Source organism: Rattus norvegicus, chromosome 2 (genome assembly GCF_036323735.1).
Source record: "Rattus norvegicus strain BN/NHsdMcwi chromosome 2, GRCr8, whole genome shotgun sequence".
Lineage (NCBI taxonomy): Eukaryota > Metazoa > Chordata > Mammalia > Rodentia > Muridae > Rattus > Rattus norvegicus.
Genome location: NC_086020.1, coordinates 28960881 through 28977540, shown reverse-complemented (window position 1 = coordinate 28977540; position 16660 = coordinate 28960881). Strand labels below are relative to the sequence as shown.

Sequence of the window (16660 nt, the reverse complement as noted above, 5' to 3'; positions counted from 1 at the left end):
GTTTCCCTGACTCACATGTGGGAGGGTCCGGTTCAGTCCCCAGCGCTCACACAGTGACAAAGAGCAAGCTACTGCACTCGGTCTTCTGACCTGAGAATTCAGTCATGTTCCCTGAAGGGGCGGGATGGGAGGCAAGGTGGTATTTTAGCATCAAATAAACAGACATCATCCAAGTAATACCCAAGAAAAGGTCCAAAATTGGTCACTTAAATGCTTCAAAAGTCTACTTCTGACATACTTGGAAGCAGCCAGGAAGTTGCTCATTTACTGAGTATCCCAGTCATCCTTACTCCTCTGAGAAGGGCTCATGGGGGAGCAGCTGCGAGGACTAGGCAGCCCCTCCAGATGTAGCCAGCCTGTGGGAGGCTAACTCCAAGTCAGGAGATGCCCCGAATCGCAGCAGGCAAGTGTATGAGAGAATGGTGTGGGCAGAAGCCTCAAAGGAAAGACCCCGGAGGAGCCAGGAAAGAGGAGAAGTTAGGGCAGGATGAAGCTGATGGCGCTTGGTAGAAGAACTAGATAAGGCACGTGAGATGCAAACTGAACAGAGGCAGGAGCCAGCGTGGTGGCTGGTGCCTTGGAGTCCTCGTGCTCTGACATGCTGCGTCAGGATTGTCCCAGGTTGGTCTGGGCTACACAGAGACTGTGTCTAAAACAAGACAAAGCACCAGCACCAAAACCAACGAAACAGAATGTGGAGGTGCGAAGGATGGGGGTGGCTCGAGTATATTGTATGACGGGTTTTTTTTTTCCTTAATACAAAAATAACAAGAGCAACAATTAAAGCAAACAGAAACAGGAGCACAGCTGGGTGTGGTGGCACCTGTCTCTTAATCTCAGGACTCCAGAGGCAGAGGCGGGCAGATTTATGAGTTCAAGGCCAGCCTGGTCTACACAGTGAGTTCCCGGACAGCGAGGGCTACAAAGAGAAACCCTGTCTTGAAAAGAAAACAAAAACAAACACAAAAAGCAGGAGCACACTCAGAAGAGTAGCCCTCTCTGTTTTCTCTGCCCTCCCTCTCCCCCTCCTTTTCCCCCTTTTCCTCTCCCCCCCGCCCCTCCCCCTCTCCCTCTCCTTTTCCCCCTTTCTGCCTCCCCCTCCTCCTCTCCCATCCCCCTCCTCTCCCCTCTCCCTCTCCCTCCTCCTCTTTCTCACCCATCTCACAGATGTAACATATCTCGAAGCTGCCAGTCTCCACTAAGCAGAATCCTCCACACGCTTCCTGGCCATTCTATACTGCCCGGCATTCCCTAATGAACACAGGCCCAGCCTGTTGTGCATTTGAGTGTTAATTACAGTATCATGGATGTTACCCTGAACTTGGAAGCCTCACTAGACAAGGGTGCAGTTAGAGAAATGGTGGTTACATGCTAAATGAAACATTCAAACACAAACGACATGAGACAAAGCCTTAAAAAAAAAGAAAAGAAAAGCAACACTGACATGAGACAAAGCCTTTAAAAAAAAAAAGAAAAGAAAAGCAACACTGTATAGAAGCTCTGCTTGAGGTAATTTGCATGACTGGGAACAGGCAGAAAAGGATTCAGAGAGAAAATGATTTGTTGGCAGAGGGGAAATGCATGTTTTCCTTTGTCCTTCCCTCGAGTGTTTAATAGTACACTCAAGTCAATTTTTAAAGGGCACCCATGCCTGGGAAGGTTCTCAGTCCTGGGTATACCTTGTGGTCCCTTAGAACTTCTGAAAAACACCAATACCTAGACCCCTGGAGAGCAGTAAAATCAGAACTTCTGTAGATGTGGCCCTTATGAATTGTTATGGGACATTACTATTTGCACTTTGTCTTGTGGTTTTGCTTTGAAACAGGGAATCATTCATGTAGCTCAGGCTGGTCCTATATTTGTTATGTAGCCCAGGCTTGCCCTAGTCTTGCAGTCCTTCTGCCACTGCCTCCCATGTGCTGGGTTTACACGCATATGCCGCCGTATCCAGGAGGCACTGCTCTTTGGAAAGCTAGGAGGTTGGGTGGTATCTAGTAGTGGAGTGTTTGTGCCTGCCCACACTCCTTGATCAGTCAGCTTACCATCCCAACCCTAGGTTGACAACAGCCATGTACAAAGGCAGGAAACATGCACTCAGGCCTGGAGAGAGATAGCCTGTTTGGCATTAAGGAAGTCTTTGGGGTGTGGTAAGGTGGACTGCATGGGTACTGTGACATAAGACAAGTGAACAGCATGAGGGAAGAGTACCCTGTCCATATGTTATCCTTCAACAGGTAATTTCCAGCTGCCTCAACATGGCCAGTCCTGTTCTCGTGCATCTGAGACATCTTCCCTGACTGTACCTACCCCAAGTCTGTCCAGACTCGCACGCTACAGCATTGTTCATCCTTTGCATGCAGGTGTGCATGTGTATGTGTGTGATGCATGCGTGTAGTGTGTGTGATGTGTGTATGTGTGTGTGGTGTGTATGTATATGGTGTGTGTAGTGTGTCTGCAAGTGTGCACCTGCATGTGTGTGTGTGTGCGTACATGTGTGTGTATGTGTGGTGTATGTGCATGTGTGTAGGTGTGAGTGTGTATGTGGTGTGTGTGCATGCATGTGTTGTGTGTGATGTGTGGGGAGGAGTATGAGTATGTGTGGTATGTATGCATGCATGTGTGTGTGTATATGTGTGTGAGGTGTGTTTGCACACACATGTGTTGCAATATGTGTGTATGTAAGCATACACATGCATGTGTGTGTGCACACAAGCACATATGTATGTGTGGTATGTATGCATGTGTGTAGGTGTGAGTGTGTGTGTGTGTGTATGTGTGTGGTATGGTGTGTGTGCGTCTGTGTATGTGTGTGGTGAGTGTCACTATCTATCCTCACTTGCTTCTGTGGAAAGAGAGCCTTCAGCTCTGTAGTCAGTGCAGCATGGGACAGCACTCAGCAAGCATGCAATGCTCAGTTGCTTGACGTCGTATGACGGTGCACATCTGTACTCCCAGCACTAGGAAGGTGGGAGTAGGAAGCTGGAGAGTTCAAGGCCAGCCTGGCGCATAAACAAAAGAAATGAAAGAGTACATAATGGGCGATCACGAAATGAATATAAGTAATCGCATAGGAGAACATGCCCATAGGAGCGCACCTAAGCTCTCTGCTCAGTAAACACTCAAGGGCTTCTAGGCAAATTAGCACTGTACTTTGTAAAATCAACAGGTTCAGTGCCAAAACAGCTCTGAGCTGACCTGGGAAACTAGCCTTTGTTCACAGAATTGTTTCTGAGACAAACGAAATTGTGTGTTTCAAATAACCCGTTTCCAGATGAATGTTTACATCAAAATGGAGCCCCGATTTAAGCACAGTCTGTACTTTTCCAAATGCCTCGTGCTGAGTCTTGAGTATTCTTTTTATAACTTCTCTGGATCATTTGACTATGCTGACTAGAAAAAAAAAATGCTCCTTCCAGAGGCTCAGCCTAGAAGAGAAGATTTCTTTTTTCCGTTCAGCAGGTGACATCTGTGAAAGGAGTCTGAACTCTGCTATTCCAGGCCTTTACCCAGTACATCAATTACCTTTTCCCTAACAATTTCCTCAGTAGGCAGGGCAGGGACTTAGCGTGTTAGAACAATGGCTAGTCATGGTCCGTGACATGCCGGGCATGACCCTAAGTCTTCATATCTTTCTCCTTTTCATCCCAAACATAAGCATCCCTCAGCAACAAGGTACAAAGGAAGAAGCTGTTAGGACAATCCCTGTCTCCCTTCATCTACAATGGAGCCAGCAGTTGCTTTTTCCAACCTCCATTAAAACACAGAACAGGGGCTGGAGAGATGGCTCAGCCGTTAAAGGCTAGGCTCACAACCAAAAATATAAAACACAGAACAGGGCTAGAGAGATGGCTCAGCAGTTAAGAGCACCGAATGGTCTTTCAGAGGGCCCCGGTTCGATTCCCAGTGCCCAACAAGTGCCTCACCATGGTCTACAATTCTAGTTCCAAAGGATTAGATGCCCTCTTCTGGCTTCCTTGGACACTGCATACAAGTGATACACAGATACGCCTGCAGGCAAAATACATATACATAAAAAATATAAAATGTAATGAATTGAATCCTGAGACAATGTAACTAAACTAGAACCCACTAAATTGTGAAATCCTCCAAAGAACTAGTCACGTTTCAGTCTCAGAAGGGAGCACTGTAGAGTTTATGGGACAAAAGGAGGAGGCATGGGGCAGTGTAAGGGAAGGATTTATAAGTAATAGAGTTATTGTTATAGTAATATAATAATAATATGTTATATTATTGTGTAAGCAATAACAGAGAACAAAGTCTAGCTGGAAGAAGGGAAGGGGCGGAGCTTGTCGAGAAAGAGCAACATTTCCCTCTCCCCTTTTGATGAAGCCTGGGTAAAAAGGTGGTAGGAAAATATGTCAGACACGGGGCCCAGCCTGCTGCTGAGAAATCAAGCAGAGACTCCTGGAGCTTCGAGTCCCTGCCCTCGGGGGCGTGGAAGCATTGGTAGAAGCATTAGGTGACCTACAAAAGCCTTAAGGAAAAGCGGAGGGGAACTGAGCGAAAGCCTTACTTCAGAGGATGCAGATAGCCCCTAGGGAGGCTTGCTTTGGGAATGGTTTTTGTAACACAGCTGGGCCTCGGATGCACTGAGCTTCTCATTCTCCAGCTGCAGATATCTGAAGGAATAACTCAAGTTCTGAGAGAAGGGCAGGCATGATTTCTTGAATGCTGACACTAGGGCTCATTTGAAGTACTGCTTCAGCTCGGGAAACGAAGACAAGACACAGAATGTCAAGAAATAAGAAGTCTTTCTTCTAGAATCCTCTCCTTTAGAATCCTCGGTTAGCAGATGCTCCCAAAGCCATCCCTGCCACTGATGTTTCAGTCACTCTGTCCCCAGCTCTAGTTCCAGTGATGCAAGGAGGATCCCTCCACATTTTATACCCCGTTCCGGGTCACAGCAGAGGGTTGTGGCTCAGTGACATATGGTGACTCTAGCCCAGATGTTAATCCTATAAGGGTCATTCTGCAGCTTGGGTGTCCTAGACTTCTTCATGGCGAGAGAATGTTTTCCTTTTTCTTATCAACGACACGCATGCTATCGCTGTTTTCCCAACAGGATGTGCTTTAACACCAGAAGATGAAGGGGCGGTGGCTCATGACAGTGTGTTAGACAAAGGACCAAGGGGAGCCAGGGCTGGGGGGAGTGGGGGATGGGGGGGATGAACAAGTGGTACTCAGTAGATGTTTAAGACAATAGGTTATGCTGAGTGCCACCATATTGTGGGACGAATTTGTCACCTTCTATTTGTCAAACCCTACAGGATGTACATCACCCAGAGTGAGTCCTAGTGTTGATGGGTGATCGTCCACTGATGGTGATGTTAGTGCATGCTAGCCCATCAAAGAGCCTGGAAAGAATGAGGACGGGAGCTAAGGAAGCAGCAGGGTTTGTATAGGAGAAGGACTTACACGCTAAAGACTTGTCTAAGCTGTGGTTGAGAACGAGGTCTGGAATGAGAGACATGTGGAGGGCAGACTCAGCAGAGAGACAGCAGATCATCTTGCTACTCTCTTTTCTGATTGATAGGTGAAGGAAGGCAAGGGACCTTTCCTCTCTCTACACCAGAGCTCTATGTTCGTGGGGAAATCAGGCATGTAGTTCTCTCTACTGATTTTGGGTTTTTTCTTATTGTTGTTGTGTTGTTGTTGTTGTTGTTGTTGTTGTTGTTGTTGTTGTTTGCTTATTTGCTTGCTGCTCTGTTTAGATGTGTCTGAGCCAGCAAGATCATTGGTAGAGTGCATGAACACCCAGACTGGCCTCTTGGGTTCACAGGGTCGAGGTAGGCTTGGAGACGTTGATTCTTTTTCAGTGACGTAGCAAGGGGCTGGCTGCATAGGAACACGATGCATTTCTCAGATTCTGAAAACCTTCAGTGTCGGCGCCAGCACCGACCTGGTACCGAGAATTGGGCGAAAGCCTACAGGATGAAAGAAACACACACACACACACACACACACACACACACACACACACACACACGTTATCGTGTCAAGCCAGGAGAGGAAGAGAGAGAGAGAGAGAGAGAGAGAGAGAGAGGAAATGGAGAGCGGAGGGAAGAGTGAGAGTGAGGAAGAAGAGTGAGAGTGAGAGGAATAGTGAGAGAGTCTCCTGTAGCTTTATTCACCACTTATATACCCAAGTCTCCAGGTAGAAAATAACTGGGAAGCACAGTGGGAAACCCTGGCTCCTGACTACCTGGCTCGTGACTTCGGTAACAAAAGACCAACTACGAGACCTGAATTGATTAGGGAGAAATCCCAGAAGACCAGCCTAAATCTCAAGGATAAAGGCTGAGGAAGTAAAAGGCAGAAGTAAATTGACCACCACCCAGGTGTGGTCCAGGTGTGTCAGTTCCACGTGCATCAGCCGGGCTCAGCAGAGGTCATGCAGTGGAGACACCGGGTGTTTACTACTTCTTTTCTTCCTGTGCTGTAAATACATGGGAGAGGCCTCTGTCCAACAATCCCATGACTTTTACTGTGGCCATGCAGTTACAAAGCGGCCAGGCCCAAATCCAATATGGCACTACACTTCAGTGCAGGAAATATCACTGTATGAGCTATGACAAGCATATGTCAAAGGAAACCCCACACTTGGACGGCCAAATCACTCACAGAAAGGTGGGCGCTAACCACTTCACTCTGGAGCACACAAGACTCCGTTTCCTTTGTGAGTTGAATGAAAACACGTCCTAAAAATGCTGTACATCTAATCTGCCTTTAATCCCTACTGACACCCAGCAAGAGGCCAGAAAACATGGGACTGACAGAATGCCAGAAGGAAACTTACATATTCTCATGATGTCCGCGGTAGATGTAAAATCATGGGAGAATTGGCATTTCCTGCCCAAAAGGGTGCAGAAAAACCACCCAGCGTGTGAATGAAGACTTTTATTTCCCAAAGAATATACATGTCTGGGAGGAGGGTGAAGGTCAGTGATGGGACACAGCTTGGTGTGCCTGAGGCTCTGGGTTCAATCCCCAGAGGGAGAGAAAAAGGAAAGAAGTGAGAAGAGGTTAGGGAGGGGGAGGAACCAGATGACAAGAGACAGGAAGGGGAAGGGCCTCACAGGCCTGCCGGTCTTAGATGCTAACACACAACAGACAAGATCTCTAGGCCCACAATCTGATTCTCTGTAACTTAGATCTATCTCCCACAAAGAATTCCAAAAAGGAAATGGTGTGTGTGTGTGTGTGCGTGTGTGTATGTGTGTGTGTGTATGTGTGTATGTGTGTGTGTGCGTGTGTGTGCGTGTATGTGTGTATGTGTGTGTGTGCGTGTGTGTGTGTATGTGTGTGTATGTGTGTATGTGTGTGCGTGTGTGTGTATGTGTGTGTATGTGTGTGTGTGCGTGTGTGTGTATGTGTGTGTGTGTGTGTGTGTGAAATATGTGCATGTTTTATGTTCAAGTAAACATATGTGGAGGCCTCCCTCTTTCCTTCCTTCCTTCCTTCCTTCCTTCCTTCCTTCCTTCCTTCCTTCGGACACAGGGTCTATCTATCAGGTAGGAGTCCACCGTTTCAGCTAGGCTGGTTGGTTCCCAATGCCTGCCTGCCTTCCTTCCTCTGCCCCCTGCCTGCCCAGCGCTGGAGTTACAGGCATCAAAGCCCTGCCATGTTACATGAGCTCTGAGGGTTTGAGTTCAGGTCCTCTGGCTTTCACAGACAGCACCTAAGAGTACTGAGCCATCTCCCGGCCCTCGGTGACATTAGCTCACTACGAACTAGCTTGCTGGTTTCTAACGCTGCACACCACTAATCTGAGGGTCCGCGTGCTCGTGAGTTTCAGATTGCAAAGCACTTTGGACTGCAAGTTTCTGGGTGAAAAGTGTTCAACTACAGGAAAGGCCATGCACATGTTCCAAATTCTAACCCGAAACAGTTATGGCCCCACACATTCCAGATCAGGCATGCTCAGGCTGCAAAACATTAGGGATGAAAGTCTGCTAGTTCACCTTCTCGGTACCTAAAAGAGGAAGACATGCCTCTTGAAATTCACTTGACTTTCATTGTTTAAAAAATCAAGCACAGGCTGGAGAGATGGCTCAGTGGTTAAGAGCACTGACTGCTCTTCCAGAGGTCCTGAGTTCAATCCCTAGCAACCACATGGTGGCTCACAGCCATGTAATGGGATCCAATGCCGTCTTCTGGTGTGTCTGAAGAAAGCAATCGTGTATCCATATACATAAAATACATAAATAAATGCTTTAAAACTGAAGCATTTTATACCGACCTGGCAGCAAATACCCTATAAGCATAGTTCTCAAGAGGCTGAGACAGGAGGATTCTAAGTTTAATGCTAACTGATTCCCACAAGGTCTCTGATCTCCACATACACACTGGATGAATAAATGAGTATAAAAAATAAAGTCTAGGAATATTCACTTAGATAACTAATAAGAGGAAAATGAAAATTAAATAACCCTAAAGAAACCCATTGCCTTATCACTCTCAACAGGGTAAAGCATCCGAAGGTACCTGGGTGAGTCCGGGTGTGCGGCTAACTGATCACCCTGTGCAACAGACCTAATGCAAGAGGCTTTGGAGGGTTGGGTAGCAGAAACAGTCTCAGAGTGGGGATATGAGACAGACAGGGAGAGCGACAGGGAGACAGTTAAAACGAGAGACAAAATGAGGAGGGAGGGAGAGAAAGAGGGAGAGAGAGGGAGAGAGGGAGAGGGAGAGAGAAGGAGAGAGGGAGAGGGAGAGGGAGAGGGAGGGAGAGAGAGAGAGAGAGAGAGAGAGAGAGAGAGAGAGAGAGAGAGAGAGAGAGAGAGAGAGACGCCTTTTAAAGGGTGCGCCTGTTGCATAGCAACTCTTAGCGATGGTGGAAATGCGCAGCACCGGATGTTGACGTAAGTAAACTACAGGTGCTGAGCCGCTGAGAGGCAGGCTGATAGTGTCTGATATGTGACAGTCGTATTTTATTCTGGAACAAGATTAAGCTTCCTTTTTAAATACAGTTGTCACCAAGATTATGGACACTTATAAAACAGAGTAACAAGTCACTTTTGTAAGGACATGAGAGTCTGCCTGATCACCCAGTGCCACTCCCAAGGGTCTTCGCCAGGGACAGAGGAAGAGGCCCAGCTTCTCCCAAGCTAAGCAGAGGCGAGCTGACTCCTACGGATAGAAGCTTCAAGTCTGCTTTTATCCCGAGAGGACTTACATGGAGTAAAATTGACTTTTACTTAGTAGAACCTTCCTTCCAACACCCATTGGGCCATGAAAGAGTTTTATTTTTTTCCTTCTATACCAAAATAAGAGTCAGTAGAGTGGTGTGTACGTCATCAAGAGACTGGCCGCGGCACTGACAGCTGGCTTCTCTGCCTCCGCGTTTGCTAACAAGCATTTAATTATCTGCTTCACTGACATATGGCGCAAACCACATAAAGACCATCGAGAATGGCTGCGTGGAAAATGAAAGCCTAAAGCTGGACTCGGCATCAATTTCTAAACCTTGTCTGTGTTTCTGTCCCTTGCAGAGCAACGGGCTTTGGCTTCTTGAACGCACTCTGTAAAGCAGCGGCCGTCCTGGGAAACTTAATATTCGGCTCCTTGGTCAGCATCACCAAAGCAATCCCTATCCTGCTGGCTTCCACCGTGCTCGTGTGTGGAGGACTCGTGGGGCTGCGCCTGCCCGACACAAGAACCCAGGTTCTGATGTGACAAAAGCCATTCTCTTCTCTCACCATGGGTCAGCCCTATTGCCTGACTCAAGGCTTCAGAGTTTTTATGTATAGAAAGGTGGCCAAGTATCAGAACTCAAACTTTTGCTGTGACGTAAATGTAGCTGTGTATTGTCCCCGCCAGTGTGATTTGCAGGGTCCTCCCCCTCCCCCGCGCCTTGTTATCTTTTCCTAATTGTGATGTTCCTGCTTCCCAGTGCCCCGTGGAAATGTTCCTAAAATGTCCCGGTTAGCCATGCTTTCCTGAGGACTACATTCACCAAGAATCTAAAAAGCCTGCTGCTGGCACTCTATTAACAGGAAGTTTAAGTTGGCATAATTGAGTTTGTGCTGAGGAAAGGGATTTCTTTCTCTCTTTTTTTTTTTCTCATACAGTGTGATATTTCCTGTTTATTTAGAAAAAGGACAGCCAGCCACTCTAGCTGTTATAGCAGGGTATTTCAAGAAAACTGTGTGACACCAAGCACTTCTGGGCGGGGCAGGGGGTGGGGGAGGGAACACTCTTAGAGGCAGGACTGTTAAGGTGATTTTGCTAACAAAAATTTAAGGTCTGTCCCCAGTTGGTGACAAAGCCCTACTTGAGCACAGAAGGCAGGCTTTCGATAGAAATGGGTAAGAAATTCACAGCCAAAGCTATTTGGAAATGCAGACGAAAACTTCTCTCATATGACCTCTTGAGGGACAACACCACACACTCTCCTTTGATCAACTGTCCACTGTCACTTTTTAGCCCAAATCTCTACAACAGGTCCCGTCTTCCGCTTCCCCAGAAGGCTGTGAGCTCCCAGCCTTGTGTCTAGTTTCTGAGACAGCCTGCTCTCCCAAGCAACCCTCCATCGGGACAGCACTTCCTGGTGGGTGGGTATCTGTTTTACCTCTGGAATCTTCATGTGCATGGAAGGAGGGGTCAGCAGGACGTTCCCACGGGGCCAGCTGTCAGCTAGATGACCTTCTAGTCTCTTGCTGAGCGCCCCTCCCCCCCAGGCCCATCCTTTCACACATCTTTGAAATCTGAAGCCTCCTTGTAGATTTGCAGCCTGTGATAACAACCAGCATAAGGCCCATATTTAAACAGCATTCTCTTTTTAAGCGCCTCTGTCTTGTTGGAGGGCCTCTTTGCTTATTTTAAGCTTTTCTTGCATGACCACAGCCCTGGGGCTTCCAGAGAAAAGGAAACTTCTGTTTCCACTAATCATTATGTTCAGAGATGGCCCTGCTCCCTGGAGGCCCTGCTGCCTCCCTTTCCCTAGCACATTCCCTGATGGGCTCTGGGAGATCAAATTCTGTGAAAAGCTCCTTGATTAGCATAAGCCATTAATCCGCTGTCCCCATCAAGTAATGAAGGCTTGGTAGAGGGAGGGACAGCCTAGAGCTAAGATAGATGAAAGCTGCAGAAAGAAAGTGGTTCCCTGCAGATAATCCAAGTGCCCAGAGCCTGGGCATCAAGGTTTATGGGAGCAAGAACCACAGAGCTGACCAGAATAGGGAGGCATGACGATTTGAAAGACACCAACAAAGTGGGACCAGAACAGAACTCACTTCTGTTTCTCACCCCGGGAAACAAACCTGTATTTCCAAAGCTGAAGAAGGTATTTCTAGTCTTCCATGAAGGCTCATTTCTCTCTCCTGTGTGCACCACCATTGTCTTCTTTTTAAAAAGGCATGTTTGGGGCCCAGAGCAGATCTTCTGGTTGAATGTGGCATGCAGCAAAATTGCTACAAAAGTAAGACATGAATCCCTATCTTCCCAGTCAAAAGGAAAGCATATGTCTACAAAGGCACTGCTTTCTCTACTCTGACTTGGTGTCAGAGTGACCTCACGGGATAGTCTTCACTCTCAAATTGTCTCTGCTCTCTGTCTTATAGTCTAGCTACATCAAGTGCATTCCAAACTGCAAGGCATAGTTATTCAGAATTGTATCTGGACGATGGGTTGGGTCAGCAAGGGATGACCCAGCAGAACCCTTCTTTATAAGACCATCTGCCATCTGTCTCCTTCGGAAGAACCATTCCTGTCACCTACCCCAAGCTTCCCAGGTGGCCCAAGAAGGATCTCTTCTATAATCTCCTGGACAATCGGTGGTCACAAACCTTCTTGGTCACCATCTTTCCCACTTCCCACACATTTCCCTCAGCCTCCTCACTGTACATAGCCTTTACTCGCCATGATGGTATCCCCGTTGCTTCTCAAACATGTTCTGTGGTTTTTCAGGTAGAATTAGAGGTTTGGAAACAACCATGAGATTCAACAGAAGCCCCGGTTATATGAGTGTCACCAGCCTGGACACCAGGGTAGACATCTGCCATCCCTTGTCATGTACAGGAAAAGGAAGTTGAAAGCTGTTTCAAAGGTGAAACCGCTCCATCTGTACCTGCATTGTGAACTCCTTTTCTAACTAAACTCCCCACCGTGGCTCTTCAGAATCAGTCCAGAATGCTCCCGAGTTTCATTCTCTCTGAATCCGCTCAATAGGAAAGAAAATAAAACAGACAACAATGGCAACTAACCAGCAGCTCTGAACTGGGGCTTCTGTGAGAGACTCTACCTGACACACTGGGCCGTAAGCCTCACACCCAGCCCTGCATCCTGACTCATTTCAGACCAGTACTGACCCACACTCAGAGGCCCAAGTTCCTTAACCAGGAAAAGATCTTTCTAAGGAGAAGGAACTTGATCTTAGCCAAAAGGTCAAGAACTAAGTCACTGGACATACTGGTCCTCAGTTTCTCCACGTATAGAGAAAGGGAATGGTACTATTTTATTCTCTAAGACTCTGTAGGACTACGGTGAGAATACCTTCATGTTATCTTCCTTTGCTGGTGGGAAGCCTACCTTACTTACCCTCAACACACTTGAAAGTAAAACATAAGCAAGTGTGTAAGGAGGGCGGGAGGTTGCTTGGGAAGACCTCATCCAATAGGCGACAGCAGTTGCTATGTCATCCATGCCCACCCCTGGATTTTAAGTGTTTCTCACTTCAGAGTCATTGTTAATCACGGTCCTAGAAGACACACTGCAGTTAGAAGACAAACACACAGAAGTAGACCACCCACGGGCTGTATCCTATAGTCCCCCATCCATCTACTTCACCATTTTCTTGAAATGCTGCCCTTAAATGGATCTAGACCACCAGGAACAGTGTTTCTCAATGATTACACATAAATTGGTAGATGGGCCCTTACTTTGACATCTCATCCAATCAGAGTTCAAGTTTGCACCAAAACCTCACTTGCTTTCAGAAGGTCTTGGGAGATCACGGGGAGGGAGGGACGCGACGGCCGAGGTGAAGTCCAGTGCTCCATTGATAACGTTCCAGCAATGAGATTAGCGCACCTGGGAGACATTCTAAACCCTAGGATTGTTTCCAGAGCATTCCGTGGGAACACTTCCTGCCAACCACAATAGAATGTGATATTCTCCCATTTGTGTTTACCTTACATCAAAAAGGGTCTTCCCTAGTTCATCAAGATGCCTCACTTGTTCGTGTACGAAAGGCTCTGAAACCAGGAATGCCTAGATTTGACCTCCACCTGGAACTATAGACAATCAACATATTGTTTGGGGCCTGGTGGCTGTATATCAGATTTCCTTTAAACCCCATATTGTGCCAAACATAGTTACCAACCACCACCAAACCCTCCCACGCCAAACAGGCGTGCGGAGACAACAAACACGCATCCACACAGTGGAGCGCTCTGAAGTAGCCTTTGTGTTTCTTCTCGTTTGTCTTCTGCTGAGCAAAGTGTCTATTTTAGGTAAAATTTCTCTTGTAATCTGACAAAAGGAAGTTGTCAGGAAACTGGCAGTTCTCCATGTGCTGTTCTGAGGCTTCCACTCATGACCATCCCATTCTCCTGTGAACTGTCTCTCACCAACCACATGCAAGCCATCGATCACCAGGCTTCCTTATGCCTCTCTCGACACCCAGATGCAGCTTAGTAAGCCCAGCATTTTGAGCCATAGGGTACACAGCCTGTGTGTCCGTTAGGTGACTGATTAAAGCGGTGAATCTGGGTAGAGGAGACAGTACACCAGTCTCTCCTTTCACATGCTTTTTGAGCTAGTACCAGCTAAGACTTGGCCTCTGCATGCAAGGTGTTGAGGCACCGGGCTGCATGCAGATATTTAACCCTTTGCAGTGTTTCTTTGAGAACACAGAGCAGGGGATGACAGACAAGACAGTCTCATATCTTATATTAGGCCTCCCTGTCAATGTCTTATTTTTCCAAGTTTTAAACAACTTATAATCTACAACAAGCAGGTAGGACAAGAACTGTGCATGACTCGGGGTTGCCTGAGGCAGAAGGAACCACCTCTAGGCAGTACTAAACAGTGCTTGAAAAAAGAAAAACCACATTCGTGTCTCTGTTTCTTCAAATGGTCTCCACAGGAAATTGCACTGAGATATTGATCAAGGAGGAGATGGCTGCAAAGATAGTCTTGCCTTTCTGGGGATGTTTGTTTCTCCAGAGCTGTTCTTTAAAGGGAGCTAGGCAGTAAGTGTGTCCCCTCTGGGCTTGCTAGAAGCTCTCCTTCCAGGGACTCAGCGACTCAGCAAGCCAGCCTCTAGTCCAACCCTCCAAGGGGTGTTTCCTTTCCGATCTTAGATATGTGTGACCCAGTCACGCTGTCTTGCAGACTTTCCCCTCCCCTTGCCTCAGCAAATAAGCCACCCAGAAAACAGGTTCTGACAACAGGAGGCCAGGGAGTTTACAGGTTCCAATTTGAAATGGATTGCAGGGCTGTTGCCAAGCGTTCTGAAGCCGCAAAGGATTTCAGGGGGGCTCCAGATCATCCAAGGAAGCTGGGCAAAGAGGGTAGCCCTTCTTGTCTGTGTAAGTACCTACTCAGAGCAGAAGGTCAGATGCTTAAACTACAGCCATTGCCTATCCTCAGCCTGTCCCACCATATTTGCATGGCCCCTAGAGCTGAGAAAATTGAGAACTGGGGAGAGACAACAGCTTTTGATTCAAACTCAAAGAACTTTTTACACCAGGCCAAATACCATCCCTGACAACAAGGAAATAGTGCCCCTGAGCACCTCTTGGGTGCTCTGAAAAGGACTGGCCAGCCAGAGCATAGGGGGTGGCGTCATCTAAATCCAACCATGGCTAGGAGCAGGCTCAACCTGGTTCTTAGTGCCAGTGGTTTAAGTTTCAGAAAAATTGAAAGGCAGTCAAGGAATGTCGCCACCATTATAATTAAATCGGTTACATTTTGAAGCAATATATATTTAAAACTCATCACTTCCCACTTATTTCCTACATTTTTTTTCTACCATGCCCTTGAGGAAAGTAAGAGATGCCTATACATCTCTACTTTGGAAGTACTGTATAATGGCGTCCTATTGGATGTGTGTTCCCCAGTGACAGGGTCAGTGACATTATGCTGGGCTCGTCTGCAGCAGATTATGCTGGGCTCGTCCGCAGCGGTAACAATTACATCATGGAAAGCAATGAAGGCTGTAGCCTTTGTCAGACTTCTCCTGCCTCTACACAACCCCAGGCATTGGTAAGCATTCACCAACATATCACGATCTGAAGCCCTGAAGACTTTTTGGCTTGCCATAACTCGGCTGTAGCGTGTTTCACTAGCATGCACAGGGCCCTGGCCTTGTTGGGGAAGGAGGTTGGGCTTCCAACCTACTGATCTAGGCCAGGTGGAGTTGAATGTCCCCTTGGGCTTGTGAGTCAACATGTCATTACTCATAAGACCAAGGGAAGGAAAGACTTATCCAGTACTCAAAGGCTTCTTTCTCCATTCATAATTGGCACAGACTAGGACCAGCCATGCAGAGAATCCACTGGCCTCTGGGTGTTGCTCCTTCAGGGAGAATTCTGGTAACTTGGCTATTTCAGGCACTTTCCCAAGTGTGGTCTTATATTCTTTGCTTGAAACAGGAATACACTGAATGGACCGTGTGCTCTTAATCAGGGTCTAGCTAAAAGAAAGCCCTAGAAGATGTTTTTTCCAGGTACACTTCCACCTCAGACTACAACCCCACCCTGCTTTTGGCAACGCGATCTTAGCAGTGGTCCTGTCCTTGGTTTGGGTGTATGGGTGTTTGGGCATTGTAGTCTTTCTCTTTTCTATATTCAGTGCTCCGTCCGCCGTCCCACTGTTTGGTCCAGTCCCCCCTGTTGTACTGTATATATGTACTGCATGTGTGACCCTCAGTAACTCCCATGTCAGGTTTCCGGAGTCTCCATCGAGTTCAGCTGAGCTTGCTGTGAATCCATCTTTCTGGTATGCTCCTTTGTGCCTCATTCCTGATTGCCAAATGGTTGGGCCAAGTGCATCTTCACTCAATGTCCCGAGACAGCCGTGTATGTGTAACCTTGTGACAGGGCATGCTCTGTGTGGGATGGCTCGTGTGCAGCGTAAATCTATCTCGTGTGGAAGTGTGTATCCATTTATACGCCAGATAACTATCATTCGTGTAACAGCTGCAAAGGTATTTAATGTACATCAGATTTTAAAAAAAAAGAGCGTTTTTGCTCTATTATATTCAAATAAAGATTGCCGAGTGACTGACAGTCCCTTCTAAACAACGTGAAAACACAGGCACGTTTTGCTGGGGAGTGGGGGCTGGGGGTGGGGTGGGGAGGGAAACAGCCTGTGGTCAAGAGACTGAAGGAAGAGCATTCTGAGTCTAAGGCCAACGTGGGCCACAGAGAAAGACTCTATCCCAGAGAGGGAGCAAAACAAATGAACGGATTCAAAAGCACACTTTTCTGTCCTTGGTTCCAGAGAAAGCCAGTTCCTCTGGTACAGGCCAGTTGTAGCTGCTTTTGTGGGCTGGTCCCACGGGTACTGAGCTGTTGATTTCGCAGGAACACTCTTCAGTGGTTACCTAGAGCCGCTATGTAGAAAATGTTTGTAGCAGGGTTGGTTGCTGGTGAACCAGATGCTTGTGCTATTTTGCCCTAAAACGAGAACATTT

The 16660-nt window shown here is 47.2% G+C and overlaps 1 protein-coding gene across 1 annotated transcript in view; it reads left to right on the top strand.

Annotated features, from left to right (window-relative positions):
- Positions 1-9910, top strand: part of Sv2c (synaptic vesicle glycoprotein 2c) — a 195538-nt gene extending 185628 nt beyond the window's left edge. Inside the window, exon 13 of the mRNA NM_031593.2 lies at positions 9513-9910. Within this exon, the coding sequence (NP_113781.1) occupies positions 9513-9696 (184 nt within the window). The 3' untranslated portion in view covers positions 9697-9910. The remainder of the gene's footprint in view (positions 1-9512) is intronic.
- The last annotated feature ends 6750 nt before the right edge of the window (positions 9911-16660 follow it).